The 22,595-nt window shown below is 39.7% G+C and overlaps 1 protein-coding gene across 1 annotated transcript in view; it reads right to left on the reverse strand.

Moving 5' to 3' along the window:
• LOC109969908 (phosphorylase b kinase regulatory subunit beta-like) overlaps positions 1–22,595 on the reverse strand; it is a 118,261-nt gene that overhangs the window by 54,520 nt on the left and 41,146 nt on the right. The window contains 6 exon segments of the mRNA XM_020617137.1: positions 8,755–8,849; positions 9,384–9,542; positions 11,456–11,533; positions 12,238–12,295; positions 16,813–17,010; positions 19,629–19,724. Of these exon segments, the coding sequence (XP_020472793.1) occupies positions 8,755–8,849; positions 9,384–9,542; positions 11,456–11,533; positions 12,238–12,295; positions 16,813–17,010; positions 19,629–19,724 (684 nt within the window).

Genomic DNA, 22,595 nt, shown 5'->3' on the forward strand with positions numbered 1-22,595 from the left:
ACACACACACATACAGCACCTAAAAAAGAACTGGCCTAGCCAGTCTCCAGCACCTTAATCCCATAGAACATCTATGGAGGGAGCTGAAACTTTGAGTTGTAAAGTGACAGCCAAGAAACCTTAAGGATTTAGAGAAGATCTGTAAAGGAGAGTGGATGAAAATCCCTCCTGAGATGTGCACAAACCTGGTGACCAGCTACAAGAAACATCTTACCTCTGTGCTGGCCAACAAGGGTATGTGTATACACACACACACACAGCACCTAAAAAAAGAACTTTAACAAAAACCAAAGGTTCCTAGAGTTGAGGGGTACATTGCCTTGTTTTTAATGTACACAAGTGCTATTCTTAAATGTAATTTGGTGCTGTATGTAGGCTGTTGAATTCATAAAAATAGGACAACATTCAAAGAGACAGATGGAGAAAAAGGTAAATAGATAGCAAGACAAAAGAGTGACACAGTAGGCATGCCTGAAAAACCCATTAGATTTAAGGAATAATATTACGAGAGGGTGTGACACAGTCAACACAACCATCTAATTCACTTTTACAGGCATTCATGACTCAGATCTCCCAGTTGCTATGCATGCTGTGTGTTTGTCAGTGGAATGTCAGGCCAAGCTCCCCAGGGTGTGTTTGATCTGACTCACCCTCAGCCCTGTGAGCGCATCATTTCTCATGCAGAAAAACCCAACACAGTCGACCACTGCACAAAGAAAGCTGCACTTATCCACAGCGTCAAGCTTAAAACCAAACCCATCTGTAATATTGTTAGAGTACAGAGGTGCCAGCAGCACCACAGTGCACCTTTTTGCTGATTTTTCACCTTGTGCCACATGGCTTACATCCATGTTAAAGTTGTACATTTATGTATTTATTGTACAGCTTAACACTCTATGTAAAAAGTTCCTACACTCACCTCCATGACGCATTAAAGTTGTAGAAATGCCCCATTCACCAACTGAATCACAACACCCCACGCTCCAAAGGCGGGATGATTGAAACCCCACTTTCCTTCCCTACTGAGATGTACACCCAATGCAAATTTAATATATCTTGCTCTACCTGCATGCAATATGGAGATATGTGCTCTGGCTAGATTTCTGTTTTGACTGGCAGTAAACCTGATCCTGTGTTTTGCAAATTCCTAATATGCACTACCTAGGCACATGCAAAAATACAAACGTTGCCACATCAGGTGCAGCACATCAGAATAACTTCTTCTGCAAGGAGAGTTTATGTACAGCAGGACTGGGATTAAAATGATGACATCATATGTGTTAGTAAAAAAACAAACAAACAAAGGAGGTGATTTGCATTGAGGGGAAAAACATTTAGACTACAGACAAACATTTCTGTATAGCATCCTACTGTTTAAACAGTTTCAAAATTAGATTGGTCAAAATAGAATATTCTGAATATTGTGGAGGCTCAGATGATGGTAACTACTTAAAAAGGTGATTATACTGTAGGTTATATGCCAGCTCCTTTACAACACATTTCTTTACTGAATGTCAGAGCTGATGTCAAATAACCTGACATATGTTTAAATGTGAAACTAGACAGTACAATACTACAAATTATTCATGGGTTTTGTATTGTGCACCATATCATTCTCCCGCAGCTGTGGAATGAGTTGATGCATTGACTTCTAAGTGGTAGCATAACATTTGGAAGCAACAGAACTATGAATTATATACAAACACACAAGCCAGCTTGCATACAATTGTGCCCAAAGAAACACACACACACACACACACACACACACACACACACACACACATATATCTTCCATATAGATGGAGACTGTGATATGCATAAATAGATGAATATATACTCGTAACACATACGAGTTTTTTTTCTGGATATACAAAATGATCAGAAAATTCTACACATATTCAGAGGAAGAAGGGGGAGCACAGAAACTATGCCTTAATTGTGTGTGAAAGCACAACACGCCTATGTGTCTTTACTGACTGCTGACCAAACATGGAGGTCAGTGACACAGAGGCAACACACACTGCTACACACACACACACACACACACATTTGTTAACAGTAAACTAAAAAAGTGCCTCCTACTTCCCATTTGTATTCTTCCTCTCAGCCTTCTCTGCTCATCTTTGTCAACAACATGTGAGCTGAGCATCCAGTTGAAAGAGAAAAGTTGTGAGATACATAAGTAAGAATAGAGATAAAGAAAAGGAAGAAAAACACTCAGAGCCAGAGAAAGATGGTAAAAAGTAATAAGAGAGAATAAATGTAGGGTGAGAGAAGCCACGGAGGATACAGGGACTAGAGAATGAAGCTGACAATTTGTGGGGCTATTTGGCCATCCAAGGCATTCAGCTTAGCACCAGCCACATGAATAAACAACCACATCTAATTTTCCTTGGATGAGGGCAGGATGAAGATAAGCTCTGAAACTAAAGGTCTGTTGATTTGCTGCATTCATGCCTTCCAGGAAAATCAAATACCCTTCACCTCAGCTTTCAGGTGGTCCTGCTTGGAAGCTCAGACACAATGAAGGGTGATTTCTCTAATTTACTGAATTCTAAAGACACTGAGGTAAAAACACTAAAATAGCTGCATCACTTGCAACACCTGCACTTAGAATTAAATGTCTTCCAGTACAGCTGATGTGCTTTGATGCCATAGCTCACAGTTTATGTTAATTACAGTTTGAGTACACTAAGCAATAGAAGTAATAGCATGAAGGTGAGTTATGAAAACGAGTGCATTGTTGCCATGTGCCACTTTTGTTAACAGTTGGCCTTCAGTGGTTAGATGCTCTTCAAGAAAGACAAACTTTCAATAGTCATCATCAGCAAAGAGCAAACATACTGTACTAATATCTGTTTTTGTCAAGCGTATGGAACTCAGCTTAGTTTAGACTGGATATGACGAGGCATTTTTAGTAATCGCATAAAGGAAAGAGTTAAATAAGAATAAATTCTAATGGTATAAACTGCTATGGATATTTTTTGGTAATGTTGGTGTGCAAGAAACTGTGATAAGGCCCTCCATCACCAGAATTCCTGTATGCCTAGACTGTCTGGTTATGCATAAATGGCAAATAAAAATGTTGAATCTTGAAAATCTTGAATCATCTTGAAGAAATGGATGCTGGGCAAAGTCACACTTAGATTGGATTAGATTCAACTTTATTGTCATCACCCATGTACAAATACAAGGCAACGAAATGCAGTACAGTAGACGTTTGTGTTATGCTTTAGCAAGATGTAAACAGGGACAGTACAGTGGTGGAGTAATTAGTTCTGCTTTCACTGCAAGAAGCTTCCAGGTTTGACCCTGGGGGCCAACTGGGCCTTTCTGTATGGAGTCTGCATGTTCTCCGTGTGCCCACATGGGTTCTCTCTGGGTACTCCAGCTGCCTCCCACAGTCCAGAGACATGCAGCTTAGGTTGACTGGTGACTCTAAATTGCCATTAGGAGTGAATGTGAATGTTGTCTTTCTGTGTGATAAACTGGTGATCTGCCCATGATGCACCCTGCATCTATCCCAGTGTCAGCTGGGACTGGCTCTAGTGAATCTGCACAAAAAACCTGTTTGCACAGTAACCGCGAATGTACAACAACAACCACTGGACTACTTTTAACACTGCACTGAGAAGCAAATGGAATCATGTGGATTCAATTAGTTAAAGGGCACTCATGAGCACCAATCACTGGACTACTTTTAACACTGCACTAAGAAGCAAATGGAATCATGTGGATTTAGTTAGTTAAAGGGCACTCATGAGCACCAAGCAAGGTTTTCCCATTTCTCCAAGTACCACCCACCAGTGGTGTCATAGAGAACTTCCTATGTGACTACAGAAAACGTGTTTGTAACATTTACCTTGATGCCCCACTGGGTCTCATGATCTCTTTCCTAACTATAAACTCTGTCCACTGATGAAACTGAGCACACCCGCTTGGCCTTCAGAGTTTGCATTAACTTCAGTAATGAGCTGTCAGCTCTTTAGCTATCTTATTTACAAGTCGTGCAGACGCCAAATTCCATTTCAAAAAGACTCATGAAAAGAAAGTGCACCATTACTGTGGCAGTGAGCCACTGAGCTTCCAATTTTTTCAGGAATAAAGTCAAAGTATATGCATTCACTCACACACATTTATTTGGACTGCATGAGGGTGAACACATCCAAATAAATGTGATAGGCTTTTGTTGATGGGCTGCATGCAGAGCGGTGCCTGCTACCATCAGAGGCCGTGCTCACAGCACACTGCCACACTCCCTACAAATCCAGTTTCAACAGTGTTATTGCGATAGAAATTCCGATAATCTTGACAAAATATGCAGCATACCTGAGGGGAGTCGGGCTTTGCTCACACTACATACTAGTTACAGATGTTGAATCTATAAAAGCAGTGCTGCCAGCACAATGGGGCTGCATGTGTGCTCATGTTTTCCTACAGAGAAAGATCACACTGTATCTGCTAATACAAATAAGATGATGCTGATTTACTGATAGTCTATTAAAAATAACTTGATTTAAAATGCTCTCTCTGATCTCAATTAAACACAAATTTTGATAAATTTGTAATCTCCTCTTTCAGCCCTTCAGCAATGCAAATGACACTTGGGTAAATTCCATATTTTGTTAATTTTTGAAGTGAAAACAATACAACTAGCACTGTTGGCTCACAGCAAGAATGTTCTGGATTTGAGTCCCAGCCGAGCCAACGCCTTTCTGTGTGGAGTTTCCATGTTCTCCACGTGCTTGCGTGGGTTCTCTCAGGGTACTCTGGCTTCCTCCCACAGTCCAAAGACATGCAGCTTAGGTTGACTGGTGAGTCTAAATTGACTGTAGGAGTGAGTGTGGGTGTGTGTGGTTGTTTGTCTCTAAGTGTCAGCACTGTAACAGACTGAAGTGCTGTCCAGGGTGTACCCCACCTCTCATCAAATGTCAACTGGGATAGGCTCCAGCACCCCTTATTCTGGAATAAGCAGTATAATGGATGGATGGAAAATACAACACTGCCACAAACAGTAATTAAAATGCCAGGACAATGATCTAACACAGACATCAAAATCCACCATGAACTACTTCAAGAAATGAAATCATAGCTTGTGAAACAAGCACTTGCAGCATCCTGACTTGAACATCACTGAAACATGCTGGTCACAGACGGGTGAATAAAAATTCTTAAATCAAAAATCAAAAGGCTCTTAACTGGCTACGAAAAGTGTGTGCAAGTTGCGATATCTACCAAAGGGGTGGTTACTAAGAAGTGACTTAGTAGGGTGCCCAAACTTTACCACACTGCACTGAACAAAATTATAAACGCAACAGATGTGTTTTGTGTTTGCCCCGTGACGTGGCTCTTCTTGAAGACCAGATAAAAAGATGGCAGAAAGAAAGATGGAATGCAGTGCAAACCAATAATTTATTGTGCTCATCCCCAAAGGGAAAAATAGAAAAATGCTGATATTTACAACAAGGTTAAAACATTCTTCCAAAAAACAAAACAAAACAAAAAACAACAACAACAACAACAACAACAACCCATGCAAAAAGTAGCACTGCAGTCATCAGCGAGACAGGTACAGCCTTCTATGCAGTTCAAAACCAACTACCTCACGGTAGAACCTGGGTCGCCTTTAATACCCTAGGCTCCGCCCCATCCCAGTCGAGTCACAGTGACAACTACTCACGTGACACACACATAACCATATTTAACGGCTTTAGAAATGGCTGCAATGTTTGAACCTACGACCTATAACTATGTTGTGAATTCATTTCACTACGCGCATATAAAAGTGACAGTGCTCCTTTTAATCCGTGTATTTGCGCATGTATGTCCGTATAGCCTACATACACTTCGTCAGCCACTCGTGACGGAGCTACTCCGTCACCTCCCCATTTTTCATGAGCTGAACTCAAAGATCTACGACTTGTTCTATGTACACAAAAGGCCTATTTCTCTCAAATATTGTTCACAAATCTGTCTAAATCTGTTAGTGATATCTTGGCCTTTGCAGAGATAATCCATCCACCTCACAGGTGTGGCATATCAAGATGCTGATTAGACAGCATGATTATTGCACAGGTGTGCCTTAGGCCTGTTAGGGCTGTAGGGAATCTGGGCTGTTTGTAAAGATGGATTTAGAGAAATCTAAACTAATTTGGATAAAATGTCACAAATACAGGATGTTCAAAGTACACTCAATATTTATAAAAATGGGTCCAAAAAAGGCCATAATACCACCTTGTTGAAGGCAACACAATAAAAATGGAAGTGACAGTGATCTCAACAGTTTCTTTACGTGAATATGTAAAGCTGAAATCACTTCTACAGGTCAGTACAGAGAAGTCCCCATTCTATTCACTTAGAGCAGGGGTGCCCAATACGTCGATCAATACGTCTCTAGTGAGCGAACTACTTTGTCAGCCTTCCAATTAATTGCTACTAAAGGGTATAAAATGAGTGGGGGGGCCCAAATCAAGTAAGAAACTTAAAATGTACCGAAAACATTCCATGCAGAATGGGAGGACGACTTTTTTTCCACAACGTTATATTCGAAATGCGTTTGCTTGATCTACCATCACTATTCTGAAGAAGGGAAATGTGGAGCGGCACTTTCAGACTGTTCATAAGAACTATGACACTCATTCATACATATATATTGTGTGTGTGTGTGTGTGTGTGTGTGTGTGTGTGTGTGTGTATGCGTGTAGGTTGATCATTTTGAGAACCAGTAGAAGAGTGGCACACCTTAGGATAAATACAATTTATTCTCACACCTTTTCTTGTAGGGCTTTTCTTGAAAAAAAGAATATTAGTATGCCCCAGAAAGTTAAATAATGACATCTGTAAATCTAAGAGGCAAGATTTGATCCCTCTTATTCTGTCTCTGTGTTAGATTTTCCTCAGTGGCTGACATGCTTTTGCCGTCTCCGCCTTTTTGTTCGTTACTGTCTGTAATTGTTATTTCTACTGATCTTTCTCCCAGCAACCAATCTGATTCAGGCTTACGTTCTTCATACCTCTGTGGATCTATCCTCTCTTGTGCACCTTGTTTTAGCATCATCTTATCAGCCCAGCTCCAAAAAACAGAATTAATCATCATTCAGCTCACACCATACAGCAAAGAGAATGAACATGAGGCTGTTGTATCTCCACCCATCATCCGTCTGACGTCAGAGCTGCCGGCTGCCTCAGATATGGATTAAACCTCAGACATGACCGTCATTTCAGAGAGGCTGTTCATAGAGGAAATGGACAGATATGCATACACACAATGGTTGTATCCAACGGCATCCAGGAATTAATGTCAGTAAAAAATTAAGCAAATCAATCAGTTTTTGACATTTCAGAGAGGCTGTTCATAGAGGAAATGGACTGGGTTTCATCCCCATCCGCCAAACTGACCCTTGGCAAGGTAAAAAAAAAAAAACAACATTCTGCTGTTTAGCATGCATAATACTAGAAAATAAGCAGTGGGATTTTTTTTTATTGGATTTGGGAATGATCCGAGTTGGAGTTTGTGGGAAAATGCAGGAGTATGGGTGAGTATTGGATTTGGGAATGATCTGAGTTGGAGTTAGTGGGAAAATGCAGGAGTATGGGTGAGTTTAAAGTTTCTCATGAAGGGGTTACATCAGAGCATACCAAGCCTTTCCACATGGTTGCTGCAGCTACTTACACCATGCTTTAGCTGACATGCGCCTCTTCACAAATGTAATACAAATCAGGCATACTGTTGCTAAGTAGTACTGCAAGAGTTGTGATGTCAGGTTAGGTTCTCTCCTAAACGTTTCTGATGATTTCAGAGATTTTTGATAGTGAAGACAACACTGAGGAATTTGAAATGTGGTTCAGTAAACAGTCAGTAACACACATCTAGTAATTTAAAGAATGCTATGGGCACTATGCTATGTACTATTAAAACTTGATAAAGCCTGAACATGTATGAGGCACCTGTTGTTGTGGGGGTGCTAACAGTTGATATTTGATGCAGAACTACAGTTTACAACATAAAACCTATGCATCAGAATCACTTGCAGTAACTCTCTAATGCAGGTGTTTCATTTGTTTTCTGAATTCATTTGCCAGGATTAAGTCTCGTAAGGCCTAGTTAAAGAACATGAATACAAATAAAAGCCTGATGAGAACAAAGCAACAATCCAATGTCACAGCTGATAACTGAGTGAAAGAGGATTTTCAAATAAATTAACTCTAAGATGAGGAAGGAGGATTTTTTTTTAAATTGTTACAGCAAAGCTAGTAAACGAGCTAATGTGTCTCAGTTTTGGAAAGACAGAAATCATACATCATACTGTGCAGTGTGACACACATAGCTATTCTATATTCTTGTAGGCTCTGTATGTGAAAGCAATCAGTGACATTTCTCTTAATGTGTGTGATAAAACCAAATGTCATGATTTTAAAACTCTTAGCACAGACTTGTGATTATATAAACAACTTATTATTCCTCATTTTTCCTTTCAAGTTGTAGTCTCTCACAGAAAATATAAATTACAAATATACAAAAGAACCACCCCCCCCACACACTCATACACTCCATTTCCCTGGCATAACTTACTTTGTGTATGCTGTTATTACTTCAGGCCAAAAGCATAAATCATAATTGTGGTGACTAAAAATATTGCTCAAATGCAGTGTTACCCTGAGAATGAATGTCTGTAGTGCACATGAGTATTCAATATGATAAACTGTGAAACAAGTGTTCAGATGATAGTTAGTCACAGTCACATGACAGCTTACCAGATTGGAGTATCGCATGCTGACGTTGCGCTGGTCCTGGCGGGGCACGTAGCGATGAATGGGATCAATATCTTTAGGGCTGATCAGCTCATCCACTGGAAAGTGAACATACACACATGTAGTTAGACATAAAAATCATCAACATACTTACAAAACACATTCCCATGTAAGTAAGAAAATAAAGACCAAAAACTAATTTCCTAGGAATTTACACAAACACGGATATGCATACACACAATGGTTGTGTCTAACGGCACCAGGAATTAATGTCAGTAAAGAATTAAGCAAATCAATGATTAATTGTTAACAATTCGGAGCCATAACACAAATATAATAATGTCATCAAACAGACAAAGTATTTGCCCCCTTCCTGGTTTCTTATTTTTTTTGCATATTTGTCACACTTAAATGTTTCAGATCATCAAACAAATTTAAATATTAGACAAAGATAACACAAGTAAACACATCATGCAGTTTTGAAGTGATTTTATTTATATATACATCAAATATACAGTAACCTGCTGTCAAATTCGTTTTGCATTAGACTGATATTAGACTGAGCAGAATGAATGCATGGGTTCAGAGCATCATACCAAGGTTTACACACACAAACACACACAGAGGCATACCTAGCAGCTTGGCGATGTTGTACAGGGCCTGACCCCACAGGAAGATCTTCCCATCCCGGCCAGAGTTGCTGGGGAAACGCTTCTGGCTCCCATGCTTATTTTGCTCCGCCTCCACAAAGTCAGCTGGTACATAGTAGTATTTGGGAATCACAGCATGGCCTGGCATGAGACACAGGGGTTGTGAGCACTGTGTGCATGCATGTGACAGCACCTTCTCTGGATATGTGTTTAAGCAAGAAGAATCTGTGCTTCATTCCCAGAAGAAAACACACTTTAAGAGGATGGTAAGAAGCAACAACTTTGCTAAGTAGTACAGTGTGTGTATGCGTCCAAAGTTTTTTATTGAAAACTGAAACAGGCTATTGAAAACACTCCAGTATGTTTTATTTGTCTGGACTACTGATGAAAAACAGTGCTGTGATGTAAATATTTGGGAAAAAAACAAAACAAAAAACTAATGCAATTCAACTGTGTCAGGAGGAGTGTTTTAGGCATGTACAATATGTTGTGATGAGTCGACATGAGTGGCTTCATTCACGTTTCCACCCCATGAATTTCCATTGTGTTTTGATTAGCCATGTTGCTAATGTAGCCTAAGTTACCTTAGCACTGATTCTACCACCAGTGTGTTGGGATTGATAGATAAAAAACACTGTTTATCAAACAGGACTAACAGAAATGCATGGGGTGTCGTTATAGTACATTAACTGTGGCCCAAATGTCACAGTACTAGTGACTTCTGCCCTGTGGGTAGGATAAGGATAATAATCACCTTTATTTGGCCAAGTACTGTATGTTACAACCAATTTGTTTCTGGTACATAACCGAGGCACCCATCTGCAGCGCCAACTCGCACCAATGGCTCTAACCATCGGGGGAAACTTGGGGGTCTTTCCCAAGGACACTTCGACATGTGGACTGCAGGCAACGTGATTTGAACCTCCAACCCTCCGGTTGGGAGACGACCGCGCTACCCACTGAACCAAAGTCACCCCACAATTTAGCAGTAAGTACTACAATACAGTGTGGGGGCAAATTGGAAGAAACAAAAAAAGGAGAAAAACATTATCACATCATATAATGATTAAACTGTGCACCAGTGTTTTTGGTTAGTTTGGTTCTAGAATCATTTACAGTTCGAAAACATATTGACTGCAGCAGAGTACAGAGGCAAAATTACAAAAACTCTGTCCTAATCTAAATACTTATGGACCTGACTGCATGTGGTCCAGTGTTACTTTAACCTTATCCAGAAAAAATATTACTGACTCAAAAGGATGGCAGGATGGCACAAGTGTATTTAATGTTGCCCATTCACCACACTACGACCACAGTACAGCAGCATGTCTCCCAGAGCTGCACCCTGCATGTGTCTATGTATCATCAAAAATGTGGGAATCCATGACACCTGGGAGGTCAGGCAAACCTGTAGCAGACCACACAGTAGCAGCGTCTGCCAGCAGCAAATGCATTTGTGGGTTTAGACATTTCTTGGGCGTTAATGGTGAAAAAGAAAAAAAAAACATTTGCAGATTAACTGCAGGGGCTTTGCTAATTCACACATAACCAGTACAAAGGTAGTGTGGAGCCTTCAGGGGCAATTTAAGTTAGCTCTGTCTCACATCATTATCCTTTCTACATTCCAATTATTCCTGTTCTATTATGAACAGACCAACAGAAGTTCAAAGATCTTGACATCCCTATCTTTTGAGTATCTTCCCCTACAGCAATGCGTGCAGGTGAATACAGAAGCCAGGCTCTTTGCTCATGAGCAAAGGCTGAGTTCACCTCAATGGTACACCCCTGTAAGCCTCAGTCACAATATGTGGTGCATGAATATGGATATTACGACTTCATAACAGAACGTTTTGCACTTCTAGGAGAAGAGAGAACAGACGCAGACACGGGGGCTCCAAAACAAACCATACTAATATGTCACATGAGAGAATGTTTAGTGTGTGTGTGTGTGTGTGTGTGTGTGTGTGTGTGTGTGTGTGTGTGTGTTACCCCAACTATTAGTCACTGCATTTGTATGTGTTTGGGTATATTTGGGTGTCTATGTAATTACCCACCATCATAAGAATGGAAGATGATTGGGTCAAGGAGCTCCTGGTATTCGTTGACCTGAGCTTTATTTCCTCTGAACACCCCTACAACACACACATCACATTTCATGACCAATTTATGCAGAAAATCAGGAAACTGCAAACAGTGCTATTATGTTTTCTTGCAACTGTACAAAAATACTGATTACATCCGCTGAAGAACAGTTGTGCACATCACAAATAAAAACACTAGCAATCTGAATTCTGACCATTTCATTCTGAATAATCCCAAACAGTTCACTGATGTTTTGAGCTAAACTGTTCACTGCATCGTTCAGATAAATTCAAATGTAATGATAAAACATCCTACAACAGGAAGGCAGGCTCTTCAGGAGCCAGTATGTACAGTAAGGTTACAGTGCACTAAAGCTGCTTGTGGTGCTGTTGCTGTACTTCGCAGTATTCTGTATAGTAGGGATACCAGATAGCTGTAAAACATTTCCTTACTTTTTTTTCCCCAAAGTCTGCTTACTTTGGTTATCTGTTGGTGTTAGCTGTTTGGATCAATGTAACATCTGTAGATATAGACTGGCATGACATTTTCTGGAAAAACTATACCCCTTATTTCATTTCTTACTATTCCCTCAAGTTCACACATCACATCTTTTTAAAGTATTTCTCCTAAGTCGTCTAAAACCTGGCAAATATCAAAATTTAATTTCCAGTGAAATACTGCTAGTCTGTCTTCTATCTTGCCAATGACTCACTTGAGGCATCATTTAAGCATCAATGGATAGAACAAGACTTACCATCAATCATCATGTAGATGAAAAATATGGGAAACTCACACTCGATTCCATCAAAAAGCTGGAGAGAGACAGAGAGAGGAGGAATGATTGCTTTTCCATTTCAGAATGAGGAGATGGCATGGGGACTGAACTTTGGGGGATTGCTGAACTTTAGTGGATGGAACAGCATGGCACACAGAAAAGATACAGAAGATGTAACACAGTGAATAATGTTTCCTTTAAAAGTCTTTACAAGTCCAGAGTTGGGCTGCTGGTTTTCAAGAAGACAAGAAGGTGTGCAGGGCACAGACAAACAACAAAAAAGTCAGTGGACCAAGTTTGTAGGTAACTTCCTGTGGGCCCACACTTCCATCACTCCAGCAAAAGAGCTGCTGTTCTATGAACAGAAATAGAAATTTGAATTAATGCCGTTCTGAAATGTATGCTGACTCAAACACTTATGGAAGAGTCTTAATTGCGGGTGGACATTTTTGGGTCTGATCACGTTTGCAGTGAATTTCATTTTATGCAACCAAGCCAAAAAACACAACCTGGTTTGTCTTTACAATAGGTTTTTATAAACAAACCAAGAGCTATAAACATGAAGTAATAAGGACTGACAGGTGATGCCCACCAATCCTGCATTACATGAAGCCATATGGGGACATCAAATTCTGCACCTTATCTGGTGTCACAAAGACAAAATCAATAAACAAGCTGCTGATCTGCTCTAATGAGCTTACATAATTATAGGCTATTTGTTGTTTATACAGATGCATTTCACAATCACACCGCAGTTCCTTTGGTTTTAGTCTGCTTGCTTAGTTTGCATCAAACTGACAGCTTTTACACCAGCCAAACTGAACCAACCCAAGTGGGCAAATGTCCCACTTTATCTGAGCCACACCAGATGGATTAGATGTCAAAGAACTTTTAGTAAGATGTTGAAGTCTGTAGAAATCTGCTAAAGTAATTTGGTGTTTTGAAAATGTTTCAGAATCAACCATGGGATTAGGTCTGGTGTGTGTGAAGGCTGCAGCATATGATTTGCATCATTTTCACCCTTATCAAACCTTTCAGCAACCCCTAGTGTCCTGTATGGAAGCATGTGCATTCGTCATGTTTCTCCTCTCATGTATTCACATATTCCATTTAATTAAACCTCTCTCTTTCATAAAGACTTTGCAGGGAATGATTGACTGATCAATTTGAATGAGTAACTGATGAGTGTATGCCTGACTGTGCAACTCTGGTTGTTTTCAGTCGACTGAACCCTAGACTGAAATCTAGCATGTTGAAGCAGCCAGAGAAAACTTTTCCAGAACAAACACTTGAACTGACATGAATTCCATTACTTTGATTATTCTTTTGAATTTTACTCTAGCATTTGGTTACAAGTCACATGTAGAAAATGGAATCAAGTGAATCAGAGCCTTATTAATTCCAATAATTCTATCTCATCTCATGCTTGCCTGAAGAGGATCAACACAAACACACAGTAGAAATATAAGCAGCTCTAGTTACCAAAAATTGTATAGACATTACAATTCATCAAGGTGAGCTTGTAAAAAGCTGAAGGTTTTAATGGCCTCTATAAAATCCACTTTTGCTGAACGTGTCTGTGAATTTTAGCCCATCTATCAATGACATTAGTCCTGCTAGTCTTTGTTCATCTTTTTCAACTACTTTCACTACCCAGCAGATATATTCAACCCAGCAGACTACTGTCTGCAGGGTTGAAATGCAGGGAAATGCAGGATTAATCTTTGCACCTCATGATAAATGCAGGTATGCATGGCTTCAAACTGTGTGTTTCAACAGCAGCAGCTGTCAGAGAGATGAGGGAGAGAAAAATGAAAGACAGGAAAAGGCATAAAGGCATGGGGGGGGGGTGCACAGAGTGAAAGAGAGAAAGGAAGAGCTGAGGCAGTTACCCAGCGCGGCCTGTGCTTTTTTGGCCCATTGAGGCTGTAAACAGGCAGGGATGCAGGGATCCCTGGTGCTTTGTGCTTGAGCAGCTCGACTGATTGGTAAAACCGTCTATCACACAGGCTGCTGCTCTAAGGAGACATGGAGTACAGACACCTACCCTGCTGTGAATACTATCTTAAACACCAACAACTTCACTCATTGTCTTCTGCAGGGTAACTAGGTCTACCTGCAGCATCTCTGTCTCCAGACAGAGCTCACGCTACATCAGACACAGCCCTGGCATTTCATTACTGCGCGTGGTAGCTTATCACTCAAAGGAGTGTTTTGTTATGTACTGTGTTTGTAATGTTATTACTCTGTTACCCCACTAAAATTGGCAAATGCTTCCTTTCTAACTTAAAAAAATCTGTTTACTTCAATGTCTATTACTTGAATATATCTGGTAATATTTACTGCATTGTATAATAAATAGCCACCTGGCACAGTGTCCTCTTATTATTGGATACTTTTCCCTTGCAGTGCTTTCTGCCATAGTTGCTACTATATCACTGTTGGTAGATGCAAGGAAAATATCAGCAGGAGTGATCACAAGTTTAAGTGAAACTTAACTGGCATCAGTGTCTTTCAAGATAAATCTGCCTGCCTGCTGGCAAAATTGGAGCCAAAATGGAGCCAAAAGGCTTTAAACACAGTTTGTATCATATAAACTGCAAGATTAAAGAAAGCTGATTTCAAAGTATTCCAAGTGGTTCAGAGTCGGTGCCCCGCGAGTGCCCTCTGCGACATATCAAGCAAGCACTGTTGTTTTTGTCTTTTTGCGGTGGCTTGTTTGCTTTCAGCACCAACCTTTCAGCTCCACCTTTCTGACAATCTGGCTGATAAGAACAGCCAAAAGCAATCTAATTTTGTAAAAGGGATGGTGTTTGAAACATTTTTCACAGAGCACAGCAGCTATAAGAGCCATGAGCAGCAATCTGTCAAGTCCTGCTATAGTACAAGCCTTTCAAATCACAGCTGCGCCATATTTTATGTGTACAGCTATTTTAAAAACATACATATTTAAAGATGTGGGTTTTTAATAAGTGATTCGGTGGTATATTCTTTGTAAAGAACATTCTCCTCCAGGAAAAATGTTTTCTTGGTGGGAAAATTTCAAAGATATTAAAATATAGAAGTATGTACTAAACTTATATCCATCCTACACTGTATGTTAAATCTGCTGACCCTGACATCATAAAGCAAAAGAGTTGCCTGTTCACATACACCGTAGCCACTGAGCAACATTTCTTGTGGTTGTGTTTCAGGCCATCTGGTAAATGTGCCCAAGTCTTGAGCTTTGTTTTGGTCTCTGCCAAATCCTGTAAACATCTGACTCACTAGCTGCTGAATTGTAGGCAAGGAGTTTCACAGTTTACCTGTTGTGTTATATGGCTAAATACAGGTACTGGTGCAAGAAAAAAATAATTAAGTGTTTAGTTCTATGATGCACCTCCACTCTTCTGTTTGTTTAATCACAAAGCTTTTGCTGAATTTGACTAGCTAATATCATTAGGTCTAATAATAATTGGTAGGTGTAATGAACTGAAATGACAAAGGTCAGGTGACCTCAACACCACATGAAATCACGGGCTGTGCCTGACATCACTCCATCATTCACTACTTCCTGTATAATGTGCACTCATTAGTTAATTCAATAGTGAGCAGTAAATTGAGATTACGGACACCTACTAATCATCGTTATTTTGCATCACCAACAGCTAGAGCCATTCAATGGTAATTTTCTCTGATGTAAAACAATGGAGAATTGAACTGTGGGACTGTTAGCAGAAAGTGGCATACGCTACTTTTTACATTCCATTTATAGAGTGCACTGTACACTCTCAACATTCGGACACAGCGATAAAACGGCCAGCATATCCTATAGTTAGTAGTGACAGATTTGTTTAGCATTACGATTCTATGACTCACTGAGCGCTGGGATCACAAGGGATTCAAAAAAGACAAATAATGCAGTCATTCACATACATATACGTATATATGCATGACCATACACACCAAAAGTGACTCTCTCACACACAGACAGATTTGGAGTGAAATACCTGGAGGATTAAAACATGTGGAATGGTACACACTAAGTCGCAGGCAGGTGTCTTAGCATTATCATATAAGGATAATACTTTTACAGGCTTATACATTTCAAAACTTTTCAAATGTCACACACTTTCAGGTTGAGCTTTTTCAGGTGTTATCCATTGCTAACCGTTGGTTTGGCCAGCTTTAAATCATTATTTAACCCCAACTGTGATCGAGATACCACAGTGCTGTATGTTCTCTTTCAGGCATAATATCAAGCTGAAGTAATATTTATTCCAACTGCTATGCTGATGACATCCAGGTGTATGTCTTGTTAAAATTTAGAAAACACTTATTGTATTTTTTTATGTTTGTCAGATATGATAAAATGTTCTGTGTGTAATACCTGCTTTTAGTTGAATGAAGCCTGCACTAGCATTCTCAACAATCCAGGTATTGCCCAGGAGGCCTATTGTTCACATTTATACATGGATAAAATAAACTAGAGTACTGAAGACAAAAAAAAACAAAAAAAACAACAACAAAAAAAAAACAAGTGGAATTAAAGCACAGAACGAAATGGGCACCCACCTTCATTTCAGCAGGTTTGTAGTAGCGGCGGTTTTTGTCTTCATTAGCCGTACGGTAGCCATCACGGAGGAAACGTTTGAAGCCGTATTTGCCCCGCAGCTTGCGGACTATCTTGTCCAGTGTCTGACTGTAGAGGGCGTCATCATCCACTGCAAAGGCAGGATAGCTGATGGTAGGAAGCAGGGCTGCATCTGTGTTCTGCCAGGGAGAAATTATTTACCGAACACAAATAACAAGCTGTTTTTTTCAATGAAATGAAATGTTCTCCACCAATTTATACTGTTCTTTCTGAGTTTCCCATTGATACTCAGTCCTAAGCCCATTTGTTCCTACTGAAGAAGATTGTTAGTTTATTTTAAAAAATGGGTTCACCTGTTTGCTAAAACAGCTGGGAACTGAAGTTCTTAACAAATACCACTCATACAGGAGTAGCTTATAAAGTGGACTTTTGGAGACTGAGGATTAAAACACATTTACTGTAGGGCTCTTGTAACTATTTGTGGCAGTGGGATGAAATATGTCGTATCGACTCAAAACGTTACAGTACTTACGAGCATTGTGATGATGAACTTTTTGACCAATTGAAGTTTATTTTACAGAGGACAAGGCTATCTGGTTTAAACTACACAGAGAATACTTGTTTGTCAGCTCAGTTCATTGTTGATTTTTGTCCTTTGATAGAAGTTAACAATAAAAAAACTATACAGAATGGCACCAAACCTATTCTTTAAGTTCTATTCAGCACCGTTTTCATACCTATCAGAATAAATAAGGAATTAGAATTAAATCCCAACTAGCCACTGACATTCATAAAGCACAAGCTAACTAAACTGTGGAGAGCAAATACTCTTTAGAACACAAAGATGTACTAAGGTATCATATATAGACGGGTAGAGATGAAAAAGTGAAAGCTTCTGGTTAGGAAGAGTACACGATAGCAGCCTTATTTAGAATCAGGGACTGTCTAACTAAATTTAAATTAGAACAATCATTAGGAATGAATACTGTTATTAGTCTTGACAAACCATTAAGAGTGGGCATCTAATAATCCCATTTCATTTTTGTTTGGTTTACTTTATTAAGCACTGAAAATGAAAGCTGAATTGCCAGCAGTAATTTTTTTAATTTGCACAGATCTCTGCAGTTCACAGGGGGACCCACTGATTATTTGAACTTCCTGTTAAAAGACCAATCTACATGCTAACTTCCTCAGCAGCTGCGGCTGAAATTGGATATCAGCTTGCAGAACACATTCGGTGCAGGATTGAGTGTATCTAGATTTAAATATTGAATTCTTTTCTTTTGCTGTAGCAGAAGAGGATCAAACATATTGATATTCTGAATACTACAGAATCCTGCAGTATGCGTCTCACTCCCTACTGCAATCCTTCCTTCCAGCTCCATCAATCCTATATGGCTATAATGCCACTCTGGTTGTCTAATTACACTCATTTCCGCAAAAGCTGATGGCGGCTATTCTGCCTGACACTTTCAGCACACACAGAGCGAGAGTGATCATTTAAGTGTCTGCAAGTGGTGGAGAGGAGAGTGGGAGAGGGAGTGATTTTGCTCGCGCTTTTCCTCTCTTCAGTCCACTTTTTTCCTCTTCTGCCTTTTCCAGTTTTACCTCCCTCCAGCTCTGCAGCCGCCTCTCACTTCCTCCAATTCTTGTCAGTGGTGAACCATCAATATCACAGGTACAAGCAGTGTAATGACTGCACCATGAAGGGAATGCGCTGCTGAATTACAGATCTCCATTGATATATTGACATGAGTGTGTGATTTGTTTGAACTGTGCAATTAACCTTTTAAGTTTCTGGCATATGCGTGGCAGGCTTCTATTTCAGTCTTTAATTGGTAGAGATTATGCACACAGCTGCTCCTTGGAGGCAGGGAGGGGCTGGTTGCAACAACATGTTCAACAGAGGACATTTCTACCGGAGAGTTCCTTTCTAACTAGACCATAATTTAAACAATAATTTAATATAATTTTTACATTGTGCTCTTATATAATGAACAACTACATTCAGTTGTGTTTTTTGACAAATCTAGAGGGGGAGCAAAAGATCTCAGAAAAGAAGGCTTTAACATTTTAGAACAACACAACAAATCTACAGTGGCTCTGTGAGGTCGTACCTAGGCCCAGCAACATGATCGCAGTGATAAACTAACATACTGATGTTTAGCAGGTATAAGGTTTACCATGTCAACCATCTTAGATTAGCATGTTAGCCTGTTAACATTTGCTACTTCGCACTGAACACAAAGTACAGCTGAGACTGATGGGACCGACTTTAATGCATTAGTATATGATTATGCTGTGCAAACTGGACTAATTATAATTTGTACTTGATGATAGCTATAGAGAAAAAGTCCAATTCATTCTAGGGGTGGCGTACATTTCTGCACAAAATCTCAGTAAACGTCGAGTCATTTCACTTACAGTAAAAAAACAAATGTTAACCTCATGGTGGTGGTAGACAAAGTCAGGGGATCACCAAACTTAGTAGGATCCATCCCCTTGGCATCATAATTGTCTGCATGAAATATTACAGCAATTTTTCAATTTTGGCCAAATGACACTAGCATGGCTTTAAAAAGTAGATACAAAGACAATGTCTGACTCAGAGCTATTAAGCTGCAGTAGACTTTATTAAAATAAATGTTTGACGTTACACAATTTAATTCTGTTTTTGACTCAGTGGCCTAGCCTTGTGTAGAATCTCTACCAATCTGGCTAATAAAAATATTTGGTTAACAGCCATTTATAGGGTATTTTTGGTACTGAAGGTGCACAGACTGGAGTATGAACTTACATGGGAGCGAGACTCTCGAGGCAGTAGAGAGCAGAGGGTCTGTCTATTCCTGTTGTGGGCGTCCAGATCCACAAATATCACAGACCACGAACACCCCTACAGAGCAAAGCACACACACAAACTAGAGCCAGCGGAACTATTCATCTTTCACAGGCATAACAGCAACAAGGCATTCAACAGTAAAATGACTAAAACAGGGCCCCACCATCACACCTCACAACACACTTGTTTGCTGATATTTTTGGGTTGCACATGTTTTTGAAGTACATTGTGGGAGTGCTTGAACAATAGTGAGTCAAGAGTCAGCCTAGCACTAGAAAAGTCCCTATGTACAAAAGCAAAGTGCTGCTACTACAGTACTGTCTGTCCATCCAGTGCACTTAAGCGCCAGTGGTGGTGGGGGATAGTTTAATATACTCAGTAACGGAGGTATTCAAAACGTCCATAAATCTGATTCTGTCCACTTTATCCATCTAAGAGTAGGGTTTACACAAAAAACTCCTACAACTCCCTAAGCAGTTTCTAATGCAAGTCACATGTATTATGTATGATTATTGGCAGTGTGCACTTTTCCCTCCAAAAACAAACTTGGTCCAGGCTTTTAGTCAAATCAGCAAGCTGTAGCAATTTGTATAGTGCAGTGGATTGCTGTGTGTGACACATTAGTGATATGATCTTCTCAAGGATACCTTTACTATTGTTACTGTATATAAACATAACGAAACATAACTGAGCATTTCAAAGAGAGATTCTGCTCAAGAGTGGCTTTGTTTTTAATAAAACTCAACAGTCCAAATATCTTTGATGTATGTCAATCCCCTTTTTTAAGAATCCCCTCCTGTGGTCCACTGTCATCTCCACTGTTGCAACCACGACAACCTATCAAATTACAGTAAAGGTATACCTTTTTTATCAAACCAATTGCTAAAAACAAACAGTGGCTGTTTAACTTAGCTAAAACTAGGCATTGTGTAGTATAATAATCTAGAACTACAAAGACCTTATTTCTAGTAAGGTCTTTGTAGTTCTAGATCACACTTGTTCATAAACAGTGTCTTGTAATAATATTCATACCCCTTGAAATTTTCTACATTTTGTCACATTACAACCACAAACTTAAATGTATTTTATTGGGATTTTATGTGATAGACCAACACAAAGTATCACATATTTGTCAAGTGGAAGGGAAATGATACATGGCGTTCAAGATTTTTTACAAATAAAAATCTGAAAAGTGTGGCGTGCATATGTATTCAGCCCCCTTTACTCTCATATCCCTAAATAAAATCAAGTGCAACCAACTGCCTTCAGAAGTCACCTAATTAGTAAATAGAGTTCACCTGTGTGTAATTCAATCTCAGTATAAATACAGCTGTTTTGTGATGGCCTCAGAGGTTTGTTACAGAACATTAGTGAACAAACAGCATCATGAAGACTAAGGAACACACCAGACAGATCAGGGATAAAGTTGTGGAGAAGTTTAAAGCAGGATTAGGTTATAAAAACATATCCCAAGCTTTGACCATCTCACCGAGCACTGTTCAATCCATCATCCGAAAATGGAAAGCGTATGACACAACTGCAAACCTACCAAGACATGGCCGTCCACCTAAACTGACGGGCCGGACAAGGAGAGCTTTAATCAGAGAAGCCACCAAGAGGCCCATGGTAACTCTGGAGGAGCTGCAGAGATCCACAGCTCAGGTGGGACAATCTGCCCACAGGACAACTATTAGTCATGTACTCCACAAATCTGGTTTTTATGGAAGAGTGGCAAGAAGAAAGCCATTGTTGAAAGAAAGCAATAAGAAGTCCTGTTTGCAGTTTGACACAAGCCATGTAGAGGACACAGCAAACATGTGGAAGAAGGTGCTTTGGTCAGATGAGAATGAGATGCATGAGATGAGAAACAAAACTGAACTTTTTTGGTCTACCTGCAAAACGCTATGTGTGGCAGGAACCTAACACTGCACAACATATCACGTAATTGTGAAGTGGAAGGAAAATGATACGATACTCTGTGTTGGTTTATCACATAAAATCCCAATAAAATACATTTAAGTTTGTGGTTGTAATGTGACAAAATGTGGAAAAATTCAAGGGGTATGAATACTTTTGCAAGGCACTGGACAGTGTAATGCAAGCAGTAAAAAATGTTACAACTAACATTTTACGTAATTAATAATGTAATGAGAATCTTATGTTCTGTTATTTTGTATCACAGTTATTTCTACTTATACCCCTTTAAGACATATAGTCTTATACGAAATGTTGTTGTTGCCAGAACCTGCCACCTAAATGGTCTTTATACTTGTATAGCTCTTTTCTATGCACTGCAGCACACTCAAAGCACTTTCACACTATCTGGCCATTCACTCATTCGCACTCACAAACACTCACGCATTCACACACCTGTGACATCACCGGGAGTGTATAGATAGGATTGTTAATGCAGTTAACTGGGCATCAAAGGCCATGTGCAGTGTTTGCATTACCAAGGTGGAATAAAGCTTATGTTCTGAATAAAGTTAGTTGGCCTCCCTCTTCACTTCTAACCCGCTGGAAAAGCCCAGACTTCTCAGGCTAGTTACCGGCTACTAGCCAGGACTAAAGCAGTTTAACCATGAACCGGAGATTCCCACCCATGGTTGAGGGCTGCAGTTCTGAGCAGGTAACACCGTATTTGAGAAAGTTACAACTGAAAAGAAATTGGATGTTGCAAGAAGTAAAGCCAGAATTAAAATTGGTGTGGCTTTTGAATGACAACAACTGAGAGAACAAAAGGGGCTGAAAAGTGACGCCATGGTGGCCGTATGTCTACTGGACAGGTAAATACTGGTTTTGTTCTGTTTGGGCGGCATTTGTTATTTTCCTGAAAACTGTAGGTAGTACAGGTGTGTCTCAATAAATTAAAATATCGTGGAAAAGTCCATTTATTTCAGTAATTCAACTCAAATAGTGAAACTC

Source organism: Monopterus albus, unplaced genomic scaffold, assembly GCF_001952655.1.
Source record: "Monopterus albus unplaced genomic scaffold, M_albus_1.0 scaffold186.1, whole genome shotgun sequence".
Lineage (NCBI taxonomy): Eukaryota > Metazoa > Chordata > Actinopteri > Synbranchiformes > Synbranchidae > Monopterus > Monopterus albus.